Below are 26,938 nucleotides of genomic sequence, written 5' to 3' on the forward strand. Positions count from 1 at the left end.
GCACTATGTACTCCTAGAGAATACAACTGCATATTATTCCAGTCTCCATAGGTTTCAGTTCCTGTTCTAGACCAAATGAGTAAGTAGCAATCCTAACATCGTATGACCTCACTGGTACATCATCCTAAGTCATCAATATATCTCTTAATATAAAAATAAGTCAGAAGACAATTGTAGAAACTTTTTTTTTTTAACTTCATGGTTTTCTAACTTTGAAAAAGGCAGTCACAGAATGTGTTCTCATTGAAAAAGGAGGTAAAAGTTCATAACAATTTGTGCCCCTTCTATATTAAGATCTAGAAATATGGCTGAAACTTCTTTTATAAAAGAATTTTCAAAATCACATAGATTTTGTTGATTTATTTATGGATTTTTAATGGATTTATTTATTATTGGTTTTCACTTATGGAAGACTTTGAAAAAGTTCCCATTATCTTTTTCTCAACAGTGGAGAGAATTAAATATGTACTGAGTACTGTCACACTTAATAATCATGCCATTTCATATTCATTGGTACCCTCATGAATGAAACATGAGCTCTGCTGGAGAGAATTGTCACCTTGAGAGAAAAAAAAAACCATTTTCCTACCAAATATAAACAGAAGAGAAAGTACAGAAAATAACACTATTTCTTACCATTGTAAGAGTGAATGGATGGCTTTCCAGGGCAGACACTCTTGGACAGTGGAGAATAACATACTGAAATGAAATGGTAGAAAGGATACGTTCAAAACATTCAGTGATGGGCTAGTACTTATAAAGTGATAGTCATCCCTACAGATAATGTTTCATGAAAGCAAAGTGGTTTTTCAGGGCCACATTAACTCACCTGACCAGGCCTTGCTTCAAAGTCATCTTTCACCATCCTGACTTCAAGGACATTGGAGGGGTGGCTGATTACTGAGGTGATTGTGACTGGTTTGTTGCTGCGGATGTAGCGGTACAGCCGCTCCACACAGTACAGGCACAGAGGTCCCGAAATCCAGAACCAGGTCTAAGGGAGAACAAAAATATTGTACCTCAAAGACTTTTAGCTTTCTGTCTCCTATTTTCAGAACTACATGAGTGCTTTCAGGATCTCACTTCACATCTAACATCCACGCCTCTCTACATGCAGAAACCCAAGAATGTTCAGAAGCCTTAATCAATCTAACCAGCAGCATCACCCACAAGCACCAGCAGTTTCAATCATAAAACTCATCAGAAAAAAAATGCTAACGATGTCATTTGCTACCATGTTATTCTGGTTTGATGTAGTTAGATAGCAGTTGGTTTCAGCAATGAAAGAAACCTACACAGACCAGAGTACTATACAATTGGTTAACATGTATGGAAAAATGCTCTCTGACTTCCAGTATTATGAAACTATTATCTTCTTATAGTCATCTCATATTCAAGTAAAAACCAAAGAAATCTGTCTTCTTCTGCTAAAGAAATTATGTTGATATTAAACTAATGTAAAATCATAGACAACAGAGAGAAATGGGCACTTCCGAATCACAATCCATTTGCTCCCAAGGAAGATGTATATGCTACACAGAAAATGCCCTAGAAATACCCATTTCTCTGCACTGATGATATGGGGAGTCCTAGGTGACTACTCCAGGTGGAGACATTTGCAGCTGCTCAGCTAAACCCTTTCCTAAGAGTCAATTACCAATAGCTTATAGCAGACTTATCTACTAATTCCACATCTGTTCAGTCATTCAAGCTCTGGCACTGAAGTGCCCCTCAGCCCTCATCCATCTTCCCTCCCTTCTCAATTTCTGACATTACACATCAACATCTCTTGCAACTAACAGAGCATTTAGTTTCAACAAAAAAGACCTACAAGTTTTAGTAGCTCACAGTTTTTGTTTTGTTTTTTTTTTTCTTAATTTAAACTTGGTATCACAATATTTCCAAATCCAAAAAACTCCTAAATAGTGTTTCAAAGCTGTCAGGAGAACACTGAGTGGCCATTTCTTTCCATGACTCCTGCCCCACTAATGGCTCTAAAGCAGGCATATTAAGCCCTTAAGAAGGGCTCCTTGCTGCACTGTGGGTCATATGGAGCCAAATATACACTGATGCTTGTAATTCAGGAGTATTACCACAACAAAATACCAATCCAAAGAGCTTTGTTGGAGGAATTCAGTGTAAAACTAACTGTTTCTCATTAGGATTATATACTCCATAGAAAAATGGGTTCCAAGTGCAGCTAGTAAGGGGGACACATGTTCAACAGAAAACAACTATGATAATAACCCCTGTGGGGTCTGTTATGGGACCATTTTGAATGGTGGGCCTTGGACTCATGAACTCATATTTGCAAGCTTCCTCAGGCTACTTGCCAACACAACACAGCTCATCTTTTCTCAAAAGAAAAGAGAAAATTTTGGATAAAGAAAAAGCTGCTGCCACAAAACATAAGGAAACAAAAGGAAAATGGAAAACTGAAAAAGAAAAGGCTTTTCGGTCCCCACTCTCATCATACTCATTTACCCATGCCACATATAAAACAAGCCTGTCTGCAAATAACAGACTATAAAAGCCAAACCACAACCAACTGCAACCCAGAAATTAGTATTAGGACTTTCATCCGCATGGTAAAAAAGAGAACAAATGGAGCTTGATTATTTCAATTAACCACTGCCACACAATGCTTACAAAAGGACCTTACGAAATGTTATATAAATGTTTGCTCTGAAAAGCTATGCTGTAAAATCACATTTTTAGCAGGATCAATACATCCCCTTATGGTGTTGTTCAAAAAAGAACATTACAGCCAATCTCTTGACATTTTTCTACCCTCCCTGTTCCATGCACCGCATTGTAATGCACTTCAGGGTTAAATACAGATTGTTTTTTCCCCACCAAATCTTTGAATGCCTCAAAAGGTTTTAATAATATTTTCCAGTATTAAAACATCTGGTCTGGAAAAGCAATAATTAGTGGTTATGGCTGACTGAAAGGCTTGGCATGGCTTTTAATACCTGACATGTCGGATCATACAGACCTCTGGGAAGTGCGACTGGAACTTGGGTTCCTCGGAACAAACTCTCATAAAGCTATTTTGTACAAAGGGTTCTGGTACTGGTAGGTCCTCTGGGAAAGGCTCAGTGGTATAGTCAGGAAACAGCTCTTCAAAAGCCTTTGGCACAGTCAGATTCTGTCGGAGCGTTTTGTTAGGATTAAAGCAACCAGGAGGGTGTTCCTCTAAGTTGGTCTGGTACTTGAGCACTCCCCTACAGGAAAATAAAAATAGTAAAGACAGTGAAGTAACAGTAAATAACAAACAACTTATTTTCATTCGGAGAGGACTTCAGAAAGCAGTCACAAGCCTCATCTTTTGTTAGAAATTTTATTCTGTTTGCCTTCAGGACTTTCAATGAGATTGAAACTTTGCAACAATAGAGCCCTCTGTCACTTCAGTCAAGGTTTAGCTTTTCCAGCTCACTTGGTACTCCCGCACTGAATAGCCTCAAGATTAATACTGCTTGAAATGGAGAAAATATTGTGGGGGCCTTGAAAAAAAAAAAAAAATCGCATTTCCAATTCAATCACACACAGGCTATTTTCACTCATCCTGCCTACAGTCAGCAAGCCCTGTTTTTAAGGCAATCTTGTAGCAGAAGTAGTCTAAGTTGCCAAATCATAAACTGCAGGAATGTTCCCACTACATGGTGTTTATCACGTTTGCATACAAATAGAAGGAAAAAAGAAAGTCCTACATGGTAGCCAAGGAACCTTCCTTGCAAATTATTTTATGAGGTCCATCCTTATTTTATTTTTCCTCAAGCTAAGTAAAATTTACAGTAAAATGAAGCTGCAGTTAGAATCTCTGAAGAAAGAATTGGAAACCTGAGACACTCTGGGATATCTCAGCACATGAATGAATCACTGAAAACAGGGAAGAACAGATAATAGTTGCAATAAAATTCCTCAGAATACTACTTGTTTCCAAACCTAGATTTGATGACAGTAAAAACACAAGGAAGAATATTAAAAAAAATGCTGAATAGCACCTGTAGAGGATGGTGCTGGGTGGGAAATGAGGCATACTAAGACAATGCCCTCTGAGTGCCTTGTTATGAAGGCTGAGCTCAAGTATACGATCAAACATAAGGACAGGTGCTCCCCCCTCCTCTCCTCAACATCCACACAGCAGTAGCAGCAGCAACAGAGCTTAACTCAAAAGAGAAGTAGGACATCTGCAATATTCCCAACCTAAATGGTCTCTGACAGGCTACTGGCAATCTTCCCTACAAAAATGCAGTCCTGACAGCTAGTAACAAGCTTCCTACATGGTCTAGTGAATCATGTCAGCTTGGAAGTTAAGCTTGCTCACTCTTAAATTCCATCTGACCCTGGGAGAATCATTTGGGAAGTGTCCTTGCACCTACACCCATACTTCTGCCTGCATTTATTGTTCAATCACTTGCATCTGGCATCACTGCTGGTCACCACATATTGGCAAAGTGACAGATATCCCTAGCATTATGCTAGTTCCCTGCTACATAAATATTATGGTGCCTCATGGATTTAGCTGAAGCCAAAGCCTGTGCAGTACTTTTGCAGTCAACGTTGCATGCGTGCCTGCCAGCAGCTCCCACAGCTTCTCTCTTCTCAGCACATCCCCAAAGAGGATTGCCTCGAGAGTAGCTGCATACATGAGCATCCCCTCCAGTGATCTCCAGTTTATTTAACCTATTATAAACATGCTAACTGAGAGGCAAACAGGGATGGCAAAGCTGCCTGTTAACAACAGCTCAATAACTCCCATTTCTGAAGCTGCCAAGGAAAAGTAAGTCTTACACACCCAAGATCAGTGGCCAGAAAGGCTGAGTTCTGCACTGAACAAACAAACCACTAACATATGACAGATGAAGCACATCACTTTATATACTGCTGAGAAGTGGTTGGCTGCCTGAAGGAAGAACATATCTACAACAGTTTGAAACAAAACTAGAATCCAGCAATAATGTGAAAATACTTTATTCCTAAGACAGGTAAAACATCAGTCTACCTGCCTGTGCAGCCAAGGGAAATGCCTTGCTCTGTACAGTAAGTGGCTATGCATCTGCAAATCTCTAAAACATGCTACACAGGAGTAATTTGGGCACCTAAACATGGATATCTATCCTTTATTCTCAAAAGAGATCACAGAATTATTTAGGTTGTAAAAGATCTCTAAGATCATGAAGTCCAACCATTAACCCAGCACTACCATGTTCATCACTAAACCATGTCCCTAAGCACCACATCTAGACATCACTTAAATACCCTCAGGGATGGTGACTTTATTGCTTCCCTGCACAGCTTGTTCCAGTGCCTGACAACCCTTTGGCAAAGAAATTTTTTCTAATGTCAAATCTAAATCACCCCTCATGCAACTTGTGGCCACGTTCTATCGATCTTATCAATATCACTAATGGAGCCAGGAATCAATCCAGCTCACCTGAATGTAGATCTCTGAAACAGCAAATTACATGAAGCATCCTTCAGGCTCCATTGGCTGTATTTATCAGAACTCATTGGACTGAGAAAACATGTAGAGACCTACATTTAGGCATCTTAAAGTTGAACTAACACCCACTCTCCATGACTCATTCCTCTCCCACTTCTGACACTCAGTTCTTTTAGATTTACACTGAATACCTTTGTAATTCAGTTCTAAGGAGGCTGTAGACCAGCATATGCCTGTTCAATGCTTGCTGTATTACTGCAGTCTCGGTTTGCAAACTTGGTAAATGGAACATGGTTAGGAAACAATGGGCAAAGGACAACACTGTGAAGGAGATCAACTAAACTGGACATGAAAAGTACCTCTAAGGCAATCACTGGACAGACTGCCTAGGGAGGTTAGAGGATCTCAGTCAACAGATGTTTTAAAGAATTTGACAAACACCTGTCAAGAATAATTGGCCTAGGATGGGGAGAACAGGTTAGATCCATCTTCCCCAGCTATAAACAAGTGCTATGGCATTGAAAAAAAAAAAAAAAAAAAAAAAAAAGGAAAAAAAAAAACAACCAAACCAAAAAAACCCAAACAACCACCCAAAACAAACAATAACCCCAAACAACCCCAACAAACTCACTGAGAACTGGAATAGTGTCTAGAAGTTTCAATTGTTTCAAACTCATTATTTCTTTAACAGAATATTTTATTCAACATCACATTCCTACCATGGTCCTGCTAGGACTAATTGCCTTTCCAAATTTACTTTAATCAGAAGGGCTCACTGTCACACACTTAAGCACCCTGTGTTTCAGTAGATATTTGATGACATGGAGAAATAAACCTCATTCAAATAAACCTTTCCTTCTCTACACTCTGTGTCTACATCCACAAAGGAAACTTCTGAGATGTTAATGGAGCATATTTTCACAGAATTATAGAATAGTTTTGGTTGGAAGGAACCTTTAAAGGCCACCTAGTCCAACCCCCAACCCACACAGACATATGTCGTAACTTCTGGAAGATGCTTTACCTTACAACAGAGTTCAGTTTGTTTGTGCCTGATACAGATCTGACCGTCATCTTCATGGCGCGTAAACACTAGTATGATGTTTGTGAAAAGAGGAAAAACTAGGAAATTTTGTAAGCAAAGAGAAAGAAGTAATTAAGGAGATGCCATTCCTTCCCTCTCCTTTGGAGTCAAAAGGAAAGCAGAAAGGAAAATGCAAGGGATGAGCAACTTAGTTTCTTTTTCTGCCCCCTCTTACCTGTTTGCTGAGACAAGAATATGAAGCAATGTTTTCTTGATGTCTCACTAAACACTGAGCAATGGAAATGGAAAAGGAATAATATTGAAAGTAAAGAAGTTTGTGCTAGTTGGCTATAGCATACACAGATCTCCAAGCTACATCCTGATCTTTATTTAATCACACACCAGAGGCCAATGTCTTGTCCCAAAGGTGGCCCACTGTGCTCAAGCAAGCTCAGGAAAGGCAGCAATCAATAAAACTGCTCTTTCAGGTTGTGCTTCAGGAAAAGGAAGAGTATTTTCTATTTACTTACCCAGAAACATGCAGCATCAGCAGCATATAGAAGACAAAGAAAAGGTTGTGTGTATACCAGAAGATGTCATAGTTTGAAACCCTGAAAAGAATAAACCATGGTTCAATGTTGTTTCAACTCAGATGGAATCACTGCTAATTAAAAGCAGACCTGTGCACACAGGACATCATTATACACTGCAGAGCTATGCAAAATAGTCAAAGCCCAGAATGTTTTCCCACAGGCATACTGTACTTGCACACAATTAAGTGTTGAGAAGAACAAGTGACTGGCACAGAAGAAAAACTAAGAAAGAGAGGTAAGGGTGTAAGAAGTACAGAGCCAGATGGAAAACTCTTCTGAAACTGGGAGATTTTACTGCTTTCACAGGTCCTAGTTAGTCTTCACAAAATCCTTATTGCTGGAAGAGTTCTTCCACCTCCAGTCTCAAAACTCAACTTCCTTACAGTGAGTGTCAACTTGCATTCTCCCTGCCCAAATAAAATTTAATGTGTCACTAAGGCTGCAGCACACAATCAGGTGCATGGACAGCAGCAGGAGGGCCAGCAGGAAGGGTAAAAACCTTGTGAGGGTATGGAGTACAGGGAGATACAGGAAGACTAGGGCACACAGCAAGGAGACAACAAGAGCATGGCAGGAGAATTTTCAGGTCAGGAAGCCACATACATTACTGTTCTAGGACTGATGGTCTTGGGAGGAACAAGAAGAACATTATCATTGTGAGATTAGGAGAGGTGAAGGTGACTTCCTTTTATCAGTAATTTGTCAGGCAATAGAAAAAGAACCCAGACCAAAGGAAATACTCATCTGGAACTGTTTTCTGTTAAGCTTGTTTGGGCTTTTTTTGAGTAAAATACTTATGAACAAAAAAAAAAAAACCTAAATGGCTAAGAAAATACACTACTTCACAGCAAACAAACACACCTCTCACACTACACAGCATGGTAGGAGAGTCCCTTCTAAAACCAAAGAACCTACTCCCATTCATAAACCAAAACAATTATTAAATAAAAAATATCTTTAGCTCTGAGAACATGGTTTAAGAGGCTATTCCTCTGACACAGCTAACTTGTTTTTTTTTTTTTTTCCAGAGCTTTTTCCCTCCTATGGTCTTCTACAGAACCAGCTAATTGTTCTTCATTCAATACAATTGAAATGTATACTGCATTTGTTTCTATTATTACAGGACTTACTTGTTTGCTTCCTCAAGAGAGGAAAAATAATTTTGATAATCCAAGGGCTACCAAAATAAAATCCAAGCCAGCAAAATAACAAGGAAGGAAGCAAAGGAGGAAAAAGGAAGCAAAGGAAGGAATACAGCAACAGCAAGGGACTCTGAAATCCCCCCTCCACCCTGCCATTCAGCACTCAGTCAGCACTATGTTAACAATTTTTCCTCCTTGGAGCTGCTTAAGCCTTTTCTAACTCCCCACACCCTGGGAGTCATTTTGATGCAATCACTCATCAGTATCTGTGAGGAGTTGTGGGAGTAATCATCAGTAAGAAGAAAATAAGAACAATGGTGTGCAGAGTGGAAGCATGATTGGAAGGCACAAGGAGTGTAAAACAGACTCACTGTTTCAAAATAGATCATAGAATCCTAGAATGGGGCCTTAAAGATGGTGTAAACCCCCATGCCATGAGAAGGGACAAGGACAGGTCTTGGAGCTCTGGTTTAATTTGGTTTCATGCTACAAAACCAAACGCTGTACACTGAATGTTTTATTGGCTCTTGAGCATCTTTTTCAGAATGCACCAATTTTTCAAAATTTCAGTGATGAAAATTCAATCCCTGGACTGCTTCTGACATGTTGCTTTCAACAGCTAATTACTGCTACTGATTAAAATTACTGTACACTTCTTTCCTGAATACATCTAAATGTCAGCTTCCAGCTCGTTGAGCATTTTATTCTCCTTTCAGCACTCCTACAGATAACTCTGCTGGTTCCTCATATGTATCAAGTTGCCCTAAATGTGAGCAGGCCCTCTGAACTTACCCTCCTTAAATTATACGGATATGCAAATCCTTGAACTTCTTACCATGAAGCATATTTTCCAATACTGTAATAATTATGTATTTCTTACTTGTATCCTTAAACTGTGTGTCTTACAGATACATACATTAGTATTCTAATATAGTCAATAATCTTCCTATTGATACACAATGCTCTTCAGAACATTTAATTTTTTTACCTTCGTAGGGCTTAAAATAGACATTACTCACAGAATGGATGCATTTCTTAGGAATGCAGAGTCCTGAAAATTTGAGGTAAGTTAAATATTTAATTTTGGTTAACCTACTTTAGAATTTTGCAGATGAAGACCTGAAAGAGTTAGTTTACTTAGAAATGTAAGAGGAATTTATCATGCTTTAAAGGGACACACTAAGCAGCACAGTTCTAGAAAAATATTTTTAATCCTGTTACAGTTTTGAAAAGGAAGATATATGCTACAGTTTAGAAGTTGAAATTGAAGACTAGAATATTTGATTACAAAAATAAATAGCACTGCAGCACCTTATTTTTTTATGTTATTTTAAATACATAACTTCCAAATCTTAAATACCATTAATTTTAAAGTTGTCAGAAACGTCAACATTTATTGACAGGATTTATTGTGTTTTCTGATAACTTCATAACCCTACTGAAAACAACTACCGAAGAAAAAATGTTGGTCTAATTCTCAGGCATAACACAGCAAAAATTTTGAAAATTTTTCAACTAATAATCACTTTATCATTTTAAAACATTAGCAGCTAATTCAGTTCTTCTAATACTTATTTTCACAGTTTACTGAAAAGGCAGGAAAATAGAGGCATACTCATGCACAGAACAATTTCAGGAAAAACATACAAAGGAAGAAATCACCAAGCAGGTCAGTGTGTAAGAGATTAGGGCTGAAATCCAAGACTATAAGAGCCTCTGAAATACCTTTTAAAAAGCTCAGTTTCTGATAGACAGTGAACATTGCCATTAATTTTCCTAAAACTGTATTGTATGCTCAGCCATCATACAGGGAAAGAGATTGAAAAGGGACATTGAAATGCATGCAGCAGCTTGTTTCCTTAGGAGAAAACACTATAATAAAGACAAGCTTGAGCTCTATGCCTGAGGGAGAAGCCAGGATAACATTTCCAAGTAAGAACTATTGCTAGGGTAACAGGAGATGCAGATTATCTCTATTGGGCTTTCATTCTGCTGGCTAGATGGCAGAAAGCTGGGAAAATATTTGCACTTACAGTAACTGTGGAAGGAACTAAAAAGCATGTAACTTCAAAAGATGTTGCATGAACCCAAAAAGTATTTCTACAAATGTTTACAACTACATATATTTTTCTAAGTTTCCCAATCACTAATACCTGATGTTTTTTCTAATTTAATTTGGCTTTGAAGAAGACAAGACTTTGCTCTGCTTAATGTTGCAGAGTAAAGTAATAATTTTATTTTTAAATCTACCCAAAACTGTTGTTTTTTTGCAAGTAGAGCCATGTGTGGACCATGTAATGTGCAGCCATGTTATACCCAGTGCAGCAGCCTAATCCTGCACGTCTGTAGCCTGCAGTGCCTCACAAAAGTCTCAGCCCTGGAAGAAGCCTTGCTTACTGAAAATGCACAAGTATTTGCTGAACTAGTTTCTCAAATCACAGGATAACATTGCCAGTTAATGCAGCTACTCAGGAAAGATGGATTAGTTCAACAAAGTTCATAACCACATATCTAACTCACACCAGTGGAGCACCATTAATGTTTGAAGATACCTAATTAATATAATTAATATATCCTTCCATGTTTGCTGAACTGAGGTGATGCACTCACATTGTGAATTCAACCTCTGTAAAAATGAAGGGGTTATTTTTACACATTCAATTGCAGAATCCAAGCCTTAAAAAGACTACAACATTGGGCTAGAGCCCCCCAGGTACCAGTCACTCACAGGTACTATCATATGTGCTCATTAACATTGGTATAGAATGTCAATCCACCAGAGGACCAGGCCCCTAGAAAACCCAGCAGCTGCTCTGAGCCAATACTGCATTGATGCTTGATATATTATAATTCACATTAAAAAGAATATATCTGACAACCAGAAGCAGAACTTCTAAAAGCAATGTTCTACTTCAGTAGCATAGTTTTGTGTTGGTTTATTTCACTGCTGCTAGTTTGGGTGTTTGGATTTTTTTTGTTTTGTTTTTTTTTCTTTTTTTTTGGGTTTTTTTTTTTGTTTGTTTGTTTGGGTTTTGTTACTCTTCTTGTTACAATTTATTGTTACAATTAATTGGTGAAAATAATTAAGATTACAATAAGATCTTATTTTTCTTCCACTGAACCTAATTTATGCACTGCACAGAACTTCCCATTTGCTGAGTTTGCCGCTTCCCCTACAACCAGGAATAGAAGAACTATTTAAATTTTTAAAGGTCCACATTTTTAACTCAGCACAATTATTAAATAGTACTTTTTCAGAAGGCAATTCAATCAGGTCTTGTAATTGTTTTCATACAAAATTCACTGTGCTAATTTAACTGCAAGCTAGGAAGAAACAACAGAAAAGAAAACCGGTATTTTTAAACAATCTAGTCAGTAGGATAATATGATTACAGAAATGGCATTTTTTAGCATAACAATCATATTACATCTTACCTGATGGCATATGTGGAAGCTGTACACATTAGGAATAATACTAACACCATAATGACTCCAGTAAGACCTGGAACTAAAAAGGACATAATTTTTACATTTGAACTGTGAAGAGGTATCTTTGTCTACTATGAGCTTTTAAGAAAGTGGAATTAGACATACAAATCATGATTCAATCAAACTCTTGTTTAAACTTATCTCTTGAGGACAATTCATGCATCAAGCCAGATAGGAAAGAAGAGTTCTTGTTTAATTTCCCACCTTCTTTTTCCCTTTTCCCTTCCTTCCTCCTTTTCCCTAGTCCCAAAAAATACCCTTTTCCTTGCATTTCACCATGCATCACAATTTTCTATTTGTCTTTGCTCCTGTCATCTTTTGCTTGTGACATCTGTGTCTAAGCAGGTAACTAAGAACAAACACTGTTTATGTGCAAGACTGACTGTACAAGCTTCTGTCTCTTTTTTATTCCAAACATTACACTCTGTTGATCATGACAATTAAAAACCTGTTCAGGGACAGAATTTCAAACAAATCAATTTCTATGCAAGCTGTCACTACAATTTTTTGCCAGCCCATTTCATTCTGGAATGGGGAAGAGCCTGAAATTACTCTCCAAGGCATTGCATCATGCTTGAAATTTTTGCCCACAGAGCAAGGGGTCTGTAAGAGGGATCTGCAGCCACCACTTGGGAAGGAAAGGTTAAAAATATTAACAATTTGACTCATCTGCTCAAACGAAGACTTGTATCAGAATTAGTTTGTCCTCAGGTCTTTTTTAAATTGAAGGAGAGAATCTCAAATCTTACCTTTTTATAAACTTCTCAATACGCTTTCATTGAAAAGTCTGATACCCAAAATCTGACACACCACAACTCACTCCTCAGTTTTTACAGACCTACAATCAATGGAGGCTTTGTATAAAAAAACTCAATTTCCCTCCATCATGGAAAGACTGCAGTTAAAAGCAGCTGCAATAAAAAAAATATGCATTCTGTCCACTGCCTCCTTCTCAAATTCTTTTTTCTCAATCTGATTTGATGTGTAGTGTGCAATGAATCTCAACTCTGAACCAATACCTCCAATGCAATTGCAGTACAGCACCTGATTTAACTTTCTACACTGTCACACAAGCCAGAGGTCACCTTTTATGTCCAGTTTTTCAATTATCTTCTCCATCAAACTGAAATCACTCACGGTCTTGCCCCAGTTTATCAGTTCATTTTTAGTGTTTCCTTTCTGCCCTGTCCCTGACTCTCCTTTCCTCTACTAAGTATAATCTTTAATACTTGTTCTTCCCACAGTCTGTCTCACACCCTTGTACAAGGAGGTTCTTTCCTGGGCTAATCTGAAAAGCTATCATCACTCTATAAATCCTTCTGATTCCTTATTCCTTCTGTTTGCTATTCTGAACTGTCTGGGAAGAAACCAGGGGTTTTTTGCTTATTTGCACAGCTCCCAGTGCAGCAAAATCATGGTCCCTGCCTGAGCATTCCTTCAGCACAAATAGTACATGTTAATTACCAGTTGTTAAGACAGGGAGTGAACAGAGTAATTTTAAATTTAGGATAACTCTGACCTCAGTTTCTGTCAGTTCACTTTCTCCTTTCCTCTTCTCTCAACTGATCTAAACTTTTCCTAGGGCTTTTGGGAAACACTGGCACACCAGCTGTTAATTCTAGCACATCTATTGGGATCGGCAAACCTAGAACCATTGCTGTCTGTTCATAGATTTTATTTTACTGTGCCCTAAATGCTACCAAGTCAGGATTTTTGTGTTTGATCCAAATAAGGGAGAAAGTCTGATGGCATCAGGAAGGAACTTTATCTGCTTATGAAGTACTACAGCTCAGACTGGTGCCTGCCCCTCCAGACCCAAACATTGTTCAAGTCTAAATTCCTGCACCAAAAATGTCTTCATCTATTTATTATGTATGAGTGTTGAAGCCTGATTCCCATTTAACAGTTTAGATTGCTCAGAAACCCAACCAGCCCTTAAATAAACCAGCTGAAGCAAAAGGATTGGTTTTCTGTTCTCTTTTTCTAGAAATTGGATCATTTAGGAATTTGGTTTTAATAAAAAAACAGAGACTCTCTGTTTGAAATGAATGGATTTCTGCTGACTCATCTGTACAACAACAAATTTGAAAATGCTGCTCATCTTACTACTGGGTTTATGTAACTCCTGCCTCCTGGATAACCAAATCCAGATTATATTAACATAAATAACACAACTCCAGATAACTGAGATACAATAAATGGAGCATGCCAATACAGGACCAAAAGATGATGATAAGCGATGATGATAAGCAGTAAACTTTTCTCATTCAGTTTTGCAGGACTTACCAGTTGCAAAAAGTAGTTTCCTCGGGTCCTGAAAAACAGATGAGCAAAAACAAATAAAATCAACATATGGTATTTATATCTATTATGCAAATAATTTTACAATAATAAGTAGCCCATGAAGCTCACACATTTTAAGACATATGCAGTCCCTAAATCTGGAACCGGAAATGAATTTGGCATTTGGTAACAGTTTACATTGACTGCAATTCAACAAAAACTAAACCTTTAGCCTTTGCATTCCCTCAGCAAAGATAATTCTGATCTATAATCTGGATTTAGATAATTTTACAGACAATTGATTTTTGAAAGCATAATTTTACTCAGTTACCTCATCCCTTTGAGAGGACAGAGTGGAGCATAAAAGGGAAAGGTTTTGAATTTAAATGCAAGACAGGAGGCAAGCATTTTACTGCCAGTTGCATCACCAAGACATTTGCAGTGGACCCTCGAGAAGCAAGACTGAACAAAAAGGATCTGACAGATGTTCCTGTGTCCTTCACCACACGTGAAAGGAAGAGGGGATACTTCAACATCAAGGGAAACTGCCTCACTTCCCCTGATCCTATACTTCAAGAGGTTTTGTCTTCACTGCTTGGAGAACTTTTTTATTTAAACTTGCAGTAGAATGTAGTGAGGGGAGGTGAGATTTTTTTTATACAGGACAGGAAAAATTAAGTGACCCTCTTTCTGACCTTGTCTGCATCCAGATGTGTGTACCCAGGTAGAGAAGATGTGAGCAGCATCCAGACTGTCCACCACAGTTTAAAAAGGGATATAAGTGGGATTCAAATATAAAGGTGCAAGAGCTACTGAAGTACATAAAATTCAGGAGCTTTGATCCTAGAGTTCTTAAAAAACTTGCTATTGTCTCCATTTTCTATTGCCACTTAGTAGAAGCTTAGAACCCTGGCATGTTCTTGCCTGAGGCAAGCTCCTGTTGATGTTCCTGATGAAGGGAAGTCTATCAGACCACTCCTAACACAAGCAGACACACAGTTCAACCCAGCAGCTCAGCACAATAGTTGGTGTTGGCATGTATGTCTGCCATTGAATAGCTCTGTGATTAGATCATTCACCCAGGGAGTGGAAGACCTTGGTTGCTGGTCCTTAGGAGCCTGGACTGAGTCAAGCTCTCTTTTTTCCAGGAAATGGTGCAGCTGGGATAGGGTCATTCTAAGTATTTCCTAATGAAACTGGAAGAAAAGAAATGCAGACGAGAGACTAGAATGAACATAAACAAGAGAGAACTTGACTGCAGCCCAAGAAGAAAGGGTGCTGGACTCTGATCTTGCTTCTAAAATCTGCAAATATCTCTCCATTGCCAAATACACAAGTTAGCACCTGGCCAAGGGACTACAAATCTGATATTCCTGCAAGACATCTGCACCACAGTCAGACAAGGCACACAAAACAAGTATTTCACAAGCAGAAATCAGTTCATCTAGATAACTAACTCCATGCTTACCATATATACTCATACATGCACTCACTGCAGCTGCAAAATGCAAAATCAGTTTCAAATCTCACTGTATTCTTAAGAGTGGAAATGCAGAACAAATTTGCCCAAAAAGCAGCAGAAATGTCTTAACCAGGCCCACCCAAGGAATAGAGAGGAATAGAAGAGAAGAAAGAGAACAAGGCGCAAGGTGAAAATAATCAAACAGGACTGAACCTTTAATACATGCTTTGTCCAGACCAAGAAATAAAATCCACAGGAATCCATACAATGGTGAGTTTTTAGTGTATGAAACAGGAGCACTGCACTGTACAGATTACACAATGGTCTTGAATATGCAAATATTCATATATTTAAATTATATGCTTAAAACCAAACTATGAAAGGAAAGCTAGCTCACCTCACCACGATAGTTTGCTGCATTTAGGGTCACAAATTCTTCATTGTAGTTCTCAGAGAAGTTAAGAGCATTCACTAGATGAGCAGCAACATGTAAGACTAAAAAAAAACAAAATCCTGAGTAAATCTGTAAACAAGTGCTGGATGTTCCCTGTAGCCACCCAGATGTCAAGATATAATCACATCACCTCCATGAAATATACCAGGGACTAAGGAATTTTAAATTATTCTTCAAGAGTAAATCAGCTTATAAATATTAATGACAGAAGGCTGTATGTATTTTAGGATTTTTTAACACTACAGTGACGATTTCTGTACTGCAAAGCTTCAGTTGAGACACAACATTCAAAGGTGTCCAGCCAAGAACATTTTCCCTTCACCAAAGTGGGCAGATGTCTCCACTGCTGTCTCCTCTGCAGGTAAGCCTGTAGTACCCTGCTATTTCACTCAAATTTCTTAGGAACAGTGAGGTTTCACTTGTAAGGGCAGATTTTGACCTGATCTCACGTACCTGTCTTCAAAGAAACTGGCATTTTAAGGAAAGGCTTGACATTAGAATGTATGCCCATGTGTTTAAAGCAAAAAGTGAATCAAAACCCACACACATTTGAGGAAGCATTTGCAATTTAAGATGAGCAAGCACAGAGCAAGACTACCCCCAAATGTACTGCAGCAGAAAAACCACAAAGTGCTGCTTCCAAAACATGCTGCTGCTCAGCACAGTAAGATCTTACCTGAAAAGATGCATATTGTAACACCACATGTCACATGGAAAGTTTTACTTTTATCTAGCAGCCTTCTGGTTTTCTTGCTGGCAACCTAGTAAGAGAAGAATTCAAGCAATCTCTTCCAAAACAAAACAGAGAAAAAAATACTGTGGTGATACAATAGCAACTTCAGTTAGGTTTAACACCTTTGCAAGCTTACTATCTAAATTGAAAACTACTGGATTATGCCAAGCAGACAATTTTGAGGACTTAATGAAGAAATTACACAGATCTCAAGAGTACATAATGTACCTCGTGGCCCTAATTTTTAGAAATCCCAGCACTTGTGAAGGCATCACTGACTCTCATAAGCAGGATCAAAAGGAATGGTGTATTTGCATATATATGTGCATCTATACGTATCAAATCTGATAGGTATTGTCAACAAAACTCACAGGTTCAGTTTGCAAATCTAGCAAACACAAGTGTTCCTCAAAAGCATTATTTATATTTCTGTAAAAGCAACAAAGAACCACAAAGAAGCTAAACATTGTTTCTGCCATGATAACAAGTGTATCAAGTTGGGCATTTTTACAGAACATTCTATCACCTCCAGGAGGACACTTGTGGTCATGCAGAGACAAAGTTGGGTTTAATCTGTTGAATTCTATCAGGAAGCACTTGAGAGGACACATATCTCTAATATAAGAGTTTAGAAAGACAGAGAAGAATTCATCTGACTACAGTTCCACAGCAACTCCTCATCCTTCAAAAATGCACTGAAGAAACCACCCTCTAAACAGGTCAAATCAAACCAGACAAAGCCTGTCTTCAAAGGAGTCATGAATCCAGGCTAAATGTCTGATACTTGCACCATGCAAGCACATCCTGTAGAAAAAACAGGGATGTAACAGGTTCTTTTTTAATTGTTTTTATACCATACAGAGACCAGGGCCCTCTTCTCAAGCGCTGCATTCCAAGGACAGCACTCACCTTCTGGGATCCCCGCACGAAGGCCAAGAGAACACGGCACATCGGGAGCAGGACCAGGCAGCAGTTGAGATTGAGGACAGATGCCGAAGCTCTGCTAACACACAATCCTAGCTGAACAAACATTGCAAGAGTTAGATTATGGGGAGAAAGGAATGGCACATGTGTCAGTCTTGTTTCTCTTTCTCTGTGCTGCAAAACCAAATGGTTCCCGTGCTTTCCAACTCATCAGAATAGTGGAATTTCATGATGTGCTGGAGAAACCATGGCACACACACAGCATGCTATCCTGTCCTCACAGGGAAGGAAACAGCTCTCATCTTTGCATCAAGAAGCTATTAAAAAATTATTTTGTCAGCAATAAATGACAACTTTCTACTGGAAGATCCAATATCCTCATCTGTGCTCAAAGTTACATGGAACAAAACATCTGAGACAAGAGTGTCCCCTGAGAGATGACCCAAAAGCTTCAAAAGACATAACTAAATAAAAAGCGATAAATACTATGATGACACTAGACAGCCACTCGAGTGTAATGATTTTCTGTTAAGCCACAAAAAGATGTGAAAAAATATTGATTCAGTCAAATTGAAATGGTCATAGTGTTTCAAGGACTGTTATAGAATTGCCACAAAATTCCTCATCCATGCACATTATGCAATGCCATATTTGGACATAAAGAAAGTAGGTTTTCTTCAGTTTAACTGCTCAATAGCTGGGAACTGTAATGAAATCTAATTTCACTAATGCTTTCACTGATATATTTGGAACTTACATAATTAGAAGAAAAACACTTGTCAAATAAATGAACAAAGCACATATTCATGTCATAAACCTGTATTTTTAATCTTATTATATTATCTCATTCATTTATAATTTTAAAAAGTTAGCAAAATGCCATTGTTCTCCTAGTTATTAGGTTGAATTAACATTTTACTAGCTTACATAAATGATGCTTTTAGACTGTCAACAGATTTCTGGAAGGATATTTCTTACACTGTTCTCAAAACCCCAAGTATTTCAACTCCTGAATTAATTAGTACAAAAGTATTATAATATTAAAGATAATTCAAGTGCTGCAGGATCATGTGAATAAGTTGAACAGGTATGAATTATCTAATAAAAATTACTTAAGGTTTATTACCTTTTCAAAATTAAACTCAATGTAAAAAAATGAGTATGTTTTACTTTCTCCGACAAAAAAAAACTGTGCAACATTTATTATATCCTTATCTTCATTATCAAGAAGAAACAAAATATACCAACCTATGTTTGTGTCACAGAAATGGATGAATATATAAGCTAGTAAAAACAAACAGAATAATTGCACTTCAGAATATCTTGCAAGACCTCATGCACAACAGCATGAAAGTGTTTCTAAATACCAGCACCATAAAACATTACAACTTCCTGCTCTCACAGTTAGCAACGTCCATGTACCTCACCTGCTCTGCAGCGCACCTGGGCACAGCACCAGGAGGCAAACAGGAGGTAAAGATGTTCAGTCTACCTGAAGAACCAAGCTCTGCACCTAAATCCTGTTTCTCTTCCAGCTACTTTACATTATTTCATTTGACCTGAGTGCTAAGGACCTCCTCACCAGACCCTACCTGCTTCCACAAAACAGAATAGTCACAAGGGCACCCTCTCTCAAAAGCTGCCCTTGAGAAGTAGGAGCAATTACCCCACAAAATGTGCTCTACCTTGTTCTCTACTATGTAAGTGTGGTATCTCCAGCAAAAAAATCCCAGGAACAGATCATCTCCAACCTACTGAATGATAGAAAACAAGACTAAAATGAGCCATGTCACTTAGTTCTTTCCCACTCTCCAGATGTCCTCCAAAATTTCTTCCAATGTACTGTTAGTCCTCTTTTTCCTTACATAAAACCTCCCTTGCTTCTATTTCATCTGTTGCTTCACTCTCTGATTACTTGTGCAATGAGAATTGTTTTTTTCTTGCTACTCCTTCCTCATAAGCCATGTTCTTCAGACCTTAGGCCATCCTCTCCTCCCCACTCTGCACTCTTCCAACTGGAAATAACCCTTGAACAGACTGGACTTAAAGAAAAGAAAAATGTCTCTATAATACACTGTTTGCATATACAACACTGTCTCTATTCTGATTAAATCTCTAAAGAGAAGCTAAAAATGAGCTGTACACCTCATTGAAGCAATAACTTCAGAAACATGGTCATTAAAACATGTAAGAATTTTTATTGGGGCTTACTGATGTGCTACAGTATTGCACTGATTAAATTGGCATGACTTGAAAAACTCAAGAATTATGTAGAAATAATGTTATGCAAACTCCAGAAGCAAACTGAACCATTTTTGTAGCTGTTGACTAATACCCGAAATCTCAAAGAGTTGCAATACCATTAATGAGCAGTTTGAAAATTTTAATAACTTCTGTTGTATGACCTATATGATACATCACTAATTTCTCAAGAATTCCTTTTGGTTTTGAGTTTAAACATAAACTAGGCATTACATCAGTTATCCGAGACTTCCTTTACCAAGCACAACAATTTTTCTTACAAAACTTCAACAAAACAATAGTTTGGCCTAGGAGAGAGTCAATTCTACACTGTGTAGTGTTAAATAAATGAAATAACTCCTGTCACAGAGTTCAAGAAGCACTTGGACAACACTCTCAGGCACATGGTGTGATTTTTGGGATGTCCTGCTCAGGGCCAGGAGCTGGATGACAGGTCCCTTCCAGCTCAGCATGGACTCTGATTCTATGTAAAACACCAAACAATTTAACAAGTATGAATCACTAATGATGTGCAGAAAAGGCTATCCTACTAACCTTCCTTTGTTTTTCTCCTTTATTTAATAAATAGCAAATATTCATTCATAATGCAATTACTATGGAACGATGTCCTTGCATTCAATATAATTCAATGCTATCAACACGTGTACACACAAGAAAAAAAAAACAGAAAAAAAGAAAAGAGAAACCAGCAAACAACTACTTACTGTATTTTCAAGGAGGTATGATTCAAATATTAAAATATTGTTACCAATGGTTCATGTAAGGTTTTATTCTGAAGAAATAAAGTTCAGCAATATTTCCTGCAACAAGCCCATGATTGATTTGCGAACAATGGGAAATGCATTTAGAAATTCTTAAAATCAAAATTCAGGCAAGAAGAAAAAGAGTTTAAGTTTGGTCTTGATATATAGCCAAAAGCTAAATATATTACCATGGAACTAATTCTTTCCAAATGGTTTCCAAGAGATCTCTTTCTTAACTTCCATTGCATTGCCTGGAAGGCATAGTAACAAATTAACACAGTACATTATTGTTGGATTTTTAAACAATAGTAGGATGATTTTTGCTCCAAGGCAACTCACTGGGTCTAGAAGGGAATATATACCCTTATTAAGTAGTTAAGAAATGAGAAAAATATAATCCTAGTTTCTTCCTGAAGTTTTTATTGTCTTAAAAAAAAAAGTTTTTGCATGTTACTAGCATGCGAAATTTCTGCAGAATCAAAAAGGAAAAAACCACACACACAAAATCTCTGCTGGACACCATTTTATCCAGCTTTGCTGATACTAAATCCAAGCATTTGACCACCTCCTTCCATAATCTGCCTATCTGGTACAACATATACTGGTATCTGATTTCATGGAGCAGAAAAGAAACATACTCAAATTTACAGACTAAATTTGTGGCAAAAATAATAGGGAACTGGGCCATCCACAAACTCAAATCCTAAAAACTAGGTTAGATTTTTCCTCCAGACAAGTGTAAGGGAACTGCCATCTTCTCCAAAGCAGCATAAAAGAGCTCCAGAATGCAAATTCTACAGTTATCCCTGTCTGATATATAGTCCACAGAAATCCAGATCAACTCCTGGCTGTGCTCATACAACATACAAAGTGGGACAGAGAAGTGAAGAGTTAATCCTCATTGTATATTGCTGCCAGCAAGACTGAAAATGAGAAAATGAGCTTTCTCTATTAGGAAAAGGAGCTTTCTCTGTTAGACAAATGATTTCAGTATTAGACTGAGGGCTGAAGTACCTTACTTGTACCCCAGAATTCCACAGAGTCCATAATTTATAAATACAGAGGTGAATGTTACCTGCAACTGCTGTGCAGAGAGATCTGACATTTTATACACTGTTGCAAAATGAAGATTTCAACAAATACTGTCCTATCTCACCTTTTAAGAAAGGACAGTATTTTGGTACTCAATCTTGTACCAAAAAAATGTTAGAATAATGCAAACCCTTCCACACCTGAGAGTGATGTGATTCTGTTTCTCAAGACTTCACCACATACAAGCAACAACCCTAAACAGATCATGCTGCAATAGAGGCACCACACTTGATGCTGTCTCTTAGAGCCTTTAAAATTTTTCGATCTTCTTTGGTTCAAGACATCTTGAAAGCTTCTGGCAAGACTCACAAGCCACACCCTGCTCTGTAGACACAGGTCACAGACCACCTTCCCAGATCAGTACTGGAGCAGCTAAAGTTAGTTATTTTCCTAGGTGAAACAAACTGTGCCACACAACACGACTCCTTTTGACCCAGCCTCCTTTTCTTCACAGAGTACGCCTTCTCTTGAGTAACAGAGCACTGATAACCTAAGATGAAGGACAGAACTGAACTGTATGCACAGCAATTTTTCCCCTTAGGCCTGTCAAATCTGGCTGAAGATCTAGCAACAAAAACGAAGCAGCTGAAAAGAAGGAAAATGTGAAGGTAGGGGAAACCAGAACATGTGAAAACTTCCACAGAAGTTTGACTTGGTTTTGCACCTGAAGAAGGAAGGCTTCAAAGTAAATCCCAACCTCATGTACTGAAACCCTTTAAAAATTATTTTAAGTAGTGCAATATTTTTTTTTATTTGTATAGGGTATCTTCCCTGCACTGCTGTGAATCAGTATTCTCTATGTTCACTTGTAACTCAACACACAGGCATTCTTTGAAGGTTTTCCAATCTCTTCTTGTCTACAAGTTCAGGTCATGTTCCCATTTTATACACAGTTCCTTTGTGTAAGATGTATTCCTTCTGCTTAAATCAGTCATTCAAACTGAAGAAAACAACTAACTTAATCTTGAGTGCAGTAATAGTTTTCAACTTCCCTGATAATCTCCAAGCAAAGGATCAAGATACACAACTCCCTCCAATGCTAAGTTGTGGGGGGTAAGCAGGTTCCACATGGTTGCACAAGGATCAATGAAAGCGGAATATGGTCTCAATTAGTGAAATCTCTGTTGTTATGATAAACTAGCAAGGAGAGACATAAAAGTTACTGGAACATATTCCAAGCAGTGAATAATGGTGATAAATACTATGTACAATACTACACAATAAAAAGGCAACAGATAAAAAAGTGAGGCAGCACTTTTTCTTTTCAGCCCCATTTTCAGTTATTCAGTTTTTTCCCAAAGAGATCCTTTTGACAATGCATTTTCTTCACTTTGGTCTGAAACCCAGAAGCTTATCTCTTGCATTAACATTATTACATTACAGCTCTTTGAGCAGGGACAAGAGAGGGAATGGGGAAAGAGAGACCCTTCATATCATGACAAAATGAGCTCAAAGTGTGTTCTGCTTACAGGGAACTCAAGCAACAGGAAACAAGCATTTCATTCAATGCTGTTAAAGGAAGACTGAGGTCTATACGGCTAGTACCAAATTTGTGGCTGACTTTTTTTGACCAGGCACAATCAAACTTGTTGGACAAAAATACAGCCAAGCTAGACTGAAGAAATCAGTCTGGACAATTTCACTGACTGAGTGGACCAAAATCTCCAACAGCAAACATTTTGGAGTCAAGTAATTTAAGACTCTCTTTCTGTAACTCATGCCTACTCATTATAGCACTTGTCATGAACACAAAGATGAGAATATTCCTTTCCTCTTTGCCAAACTCTTTTATAAGAAATTCTTGTCTGTTGAGGATTGGTTCATGGGCTTCTCTTCCTTAAGCAATGTAAGACCCCAAGTTAACACCTAAGAAATCATTAAAAAATTAGATTCTTTATCTGGTGAACTTTCACTGCAAGTATTATGTAACCACGGAATTATTCTGGTTGGAAGGGACCTCAGGATGTCTCTGCTGAAACCCCCTCCTGCATGCTCCACACCAAACTCAGATAAAGTTTGCTCAGGGCTTTTTGCCCAATTAGGTTTTGAAAACACCCAGGGATAGAGGTTGCACAGCGAAGAGCTCATAGTCTCATCAACAGAAGTCAAACTGAATGAAGCAGACATGTTTGACACAAAATAACACTAAGTTTCTTGTTACATAAAAGATTTACCAACCTCCTCCTACCACGTTACTGCCTTCCACTTATCTGTTCTCTTGTTACTTCCAGGACACCACCATGCTCTTAGTGTGTTTCACAGGTTTAGAATTAAGAATCAGGAAGATGGTTATTGAAAGATTGAGTGAGAGTTAAGTACCTAAACAAATTTTAAATCCTGTCCTAAAGTAACTTGTTCAACATCACAGAGAATGCAAATGGAAAAGGATAAATCTGAGCCTCATTCTTCTGTAGACAGCTGGAGGGAAGTAAATCACTTCAGTGACCACTGAACAAAACACCAACCACATTCTTTCTCTTTCTTCACATCAGAAAGAGATGGCATAAAAACATGGCATAGTTGAATATACTCAGAATATTCAGTCCAAGATCTCATTTCATATCACACTCTGATTCCCTCCAGCAACTCTTCTTGTTCTCCATTCTATTACTTGGTAAACAACGAAAACTACCTGTGGTAAATCTCTCCATGCTGCAAGTGCAGAAGTTCTTAAGGCCATTATAGCATATTAAGAAAGAAAAAAAGCCAACTCCTTACGAGATCTCACCGAAAAAAACAGAAACTTTTTTTTAATTCAAAAAGTGCCACTCCTTTTTGGCAACTTTGTTACCTCTCTGGAAAAAGGAATCAGTTATCACAGAAGTATCCATTAAAAAGTTCAATCTGTTCACACAAAAAATATCAACTGTTGAATTATAAATTAAGAATTTAATCTAAATCTCAAAATCTTCAGACACCAAGAAGTGGCACAGAGGCTCTGCAAACCACTCACGCGTGCATAGAACAGAGAGGAGAGTGGTTATACAGGTGGGCCATGGGTCAGTGGCTATACAAACCAACAGAGAAAAAGAAGAGGTGCAAAAATCCCTGTGGAAGGCAACTACAGGTCTAGTACTGCTTATGCCATCTCCTGAAGAAACCAAATTGGGTGCAGTTTTCCTATCCCTTGCAAAATAATCTCTATGATTAATACACATACACAGATATAATGAAGAGAAGGGAGAAAGCTAACTTTGGGATCTACTGAAGATATTTAAATGAGGTATAAAAAGTGAGTTGCAAGTACATTTAGTACATTAGTCTTTAGCATTTTCAAAATGTTAAAATTAGTTTTATAACTTTGACCAAAAGTACCTTTTAGACTTGGCTCTTCATTTTTAACCTTATTTTAGAAGTCCCTAAATTCTGTGGTACTTTTTCCCACAGTGGCAGACACAATTATACAAAGTTAAAAGCATGGCCTCCTAGTCCTCATCTCCTGACCAAGACAAGGAATCTCTTGCCTGAGTCATCACACAGATTCTGAACACACATTAAGTTACTTTGCAAGTGTCTTCCATTTTAAAGTGTAAGAAAACCAAGAAAAATCCTAACCAGATGATGAGCTGGTATGAGGCATATGAGCAATCTCAGTTGAGAGAAACTTGCTGATTGATACCAGCTGAAAATATGGTCCAACATTACCCCAGAACATTTGCTGTACAAACAACCAACCCATTTGCTCCATCAGGAACAAACATAGTTTTCAAATGGATACACTGGGCTGCAAAGCCACTAGAAATCAAGGTAAAATTAAACATATTTTCATGTTTTTCTGTCAAGAAAGTCAATACCATGAAGGATTTAATTATTGTCATTCCCTTCTTTTTTGCACTATCTTCACTAAGATTCATTCTTGAACATATCTGAAACAACCACAAGAAGGAAAAAATTGTATCAACCCAACTTATTTCCAAGCAAGATCACAAAACATTATGGTACTGTCCAGTTATGACAATATCAGCCACATGAAACTATATACCCTGGATTCACCAAAACTAAACCCCAGAGGCTCTACAGCAGATTAGGATGTGCATCATCTGTGTTTAATCCCATGTCAACTTTCTATTGAAATCCGTTCCTGAGTATGACATAGTGTTACAAAGCATCATGTTATTCAGACACCTTTTCCTGGATTGTCAAATTCTGAGCAACTCATGGGCATTTCCCAGGAAGATGTTAAATCTCAATTTATGCTTTTATAAACAGAAGGTTTTTTTCAAATTACTACACTGATAATTTCCCAAGGCAGGCTGGTATCTCACGTCTCCAAAGTACCTTTTGGATTCATCTGCTGGTGGTGGTTGTTGCCCTTGCTTAGCCAAAATATCTGAATCTTCATTAAACCACCCAGAATCAAAGAACTTACCATTAGAAAACAAAACTAAAGTTACATGCATTATAGTGAATTTACACATAACAGAGTATCCATGAGAATGACAAAGACTGAAAAGAACTGAGACTTATTAGAAGTCTCTCAGCAAGCATGAATACTACAATAACGGGATTGGAAAGAATTTGCCAACAAGAGTCCATAGCTTGCTAAATGTGCTGATGACAACAAGTGGAGTTCCAGTCATTTGTTGAGTATGTCTGTGTTCCTGTAAACCTTGTATGCCGCTGCTGGCAACACTGGGATGGGAGAGAGGAGGGAAAAGAATAGCTGTCCCACACTTGACTGGCTCTTTTTATTCTCAACAGTGTTCACTTTCTGCTCCTAAACAACTGTCAGAAGTACCCCAGTAATTTCTTACCAGATCTTTTCCCACTTTGAAAAGTTAATAGGCAGTTTGTGTCATCTTTGATTAGCAAATGCATTCTGCCCCTTACCCCATCCTCGAGCATCCCAAATTCCAGGGCAAAATGTAATATCCAGGTCACTCACCCCTAACATTTGATGCAAATAGTAATACTGTAGCCCTTGATTATAAAGCAGGAAGGTTTTCCCGAAGAGCCATACATTGAGGGAGAGCCAGAAAAACTGAAATGAAACAGAAACAAGAGATTGTAAGTGAAAGTTAGTTACATGTGCAAACTTTTCAGTTCTCATTTCATTCATAAAACTCATAGGTCTGTAGTTTCATAAACATTCGCAAATGGAATGGAAAAGCAAATTTCATGCACATAGTATGCTTGAAAGTACTAAAAGGAAGTGCCCCTATGTTGGAAATTTTCACTTTCGTTGAACTTCACAGAACTTTTTGTGTGTTACAACAACCTAGAGCTAGCACTGCACTCCCATACAAGATACTATCCCAATTCTTTAGCTGGATGTTGCATTTAAGAGA

At 37.9% G+C, this 26,938-nt stretch overlaps 1 protein-coding gene across 4 annotated transcripts in view; it reads right to left on the reverse strand.

Moving 5' to 3' along the window:
- Window positions 1-26,938, reverse strand: part of NOX4 (NADPH oxidase 4) — a 97,807-nt gene that overhangs the window by 70,251 nt on the left and 618 nt on the right. For 2 of the 4 annotated variants that reach the window (XM_021545015.4, XM_085574783.1), the window contains exons 2-11: window positions 26,536-26,631; window positions 17,539-17,649; window positions 16,573-16,657; window positions 15,840-15,937; window positions 13,984-14,011; window positions 11,644-11,716; window positions 7,004-7,084; window positions 2,999-3,227; window positions 830-994; window positions 637-699 (exon numbers count right to left, since the gene is read on the reverse strand). In XM_021545015.4, coding sequence (XP_021400690.2) covers window positions 637-699; window positions 830-994; window positions 2,999-3,227; window positions 7,004-7,084; window positions 11,644-11,716; window positions 13,984-14,011; window positions 15,840-15,937; window positions 16,573-16,657; window positions 17,539-17,649; window positions 26,536-26,631 — 1,029 coding nt within the window. The remainder of the gene's footprint in view (window positions 1-636; window positions 700-829; window positions 995-2,998; window positions 3,228-7,003; window positions 7,085-11,643; window positions 11,717-13,983; window positions 14,012-15,839; window positions 15,938-16,572; window positions 16,658-17,538; window positions 17,650-26,535; window positions 26,632-26,938) is intronic. The other 2 variants (XM_085574789.1, XM_085574793.1) reach the window with 1 other exon arrangement.

The sequence above is a fragment of the Lonchura striata genome, chromosome 1 (assembly GCF_050655825.1).
Source record: "Lonchura striata isolate lonStrDom1 chromosome 1, ASM5065582v1, whole genome shotgun sequence".
Classification (NCBI taxonomy): domain Eukaryota; kingdom Metazoa; phylum Chordata; class Aves; order Passeriformes; family Estrildidae; genus Lonchura; species Lonchura striata.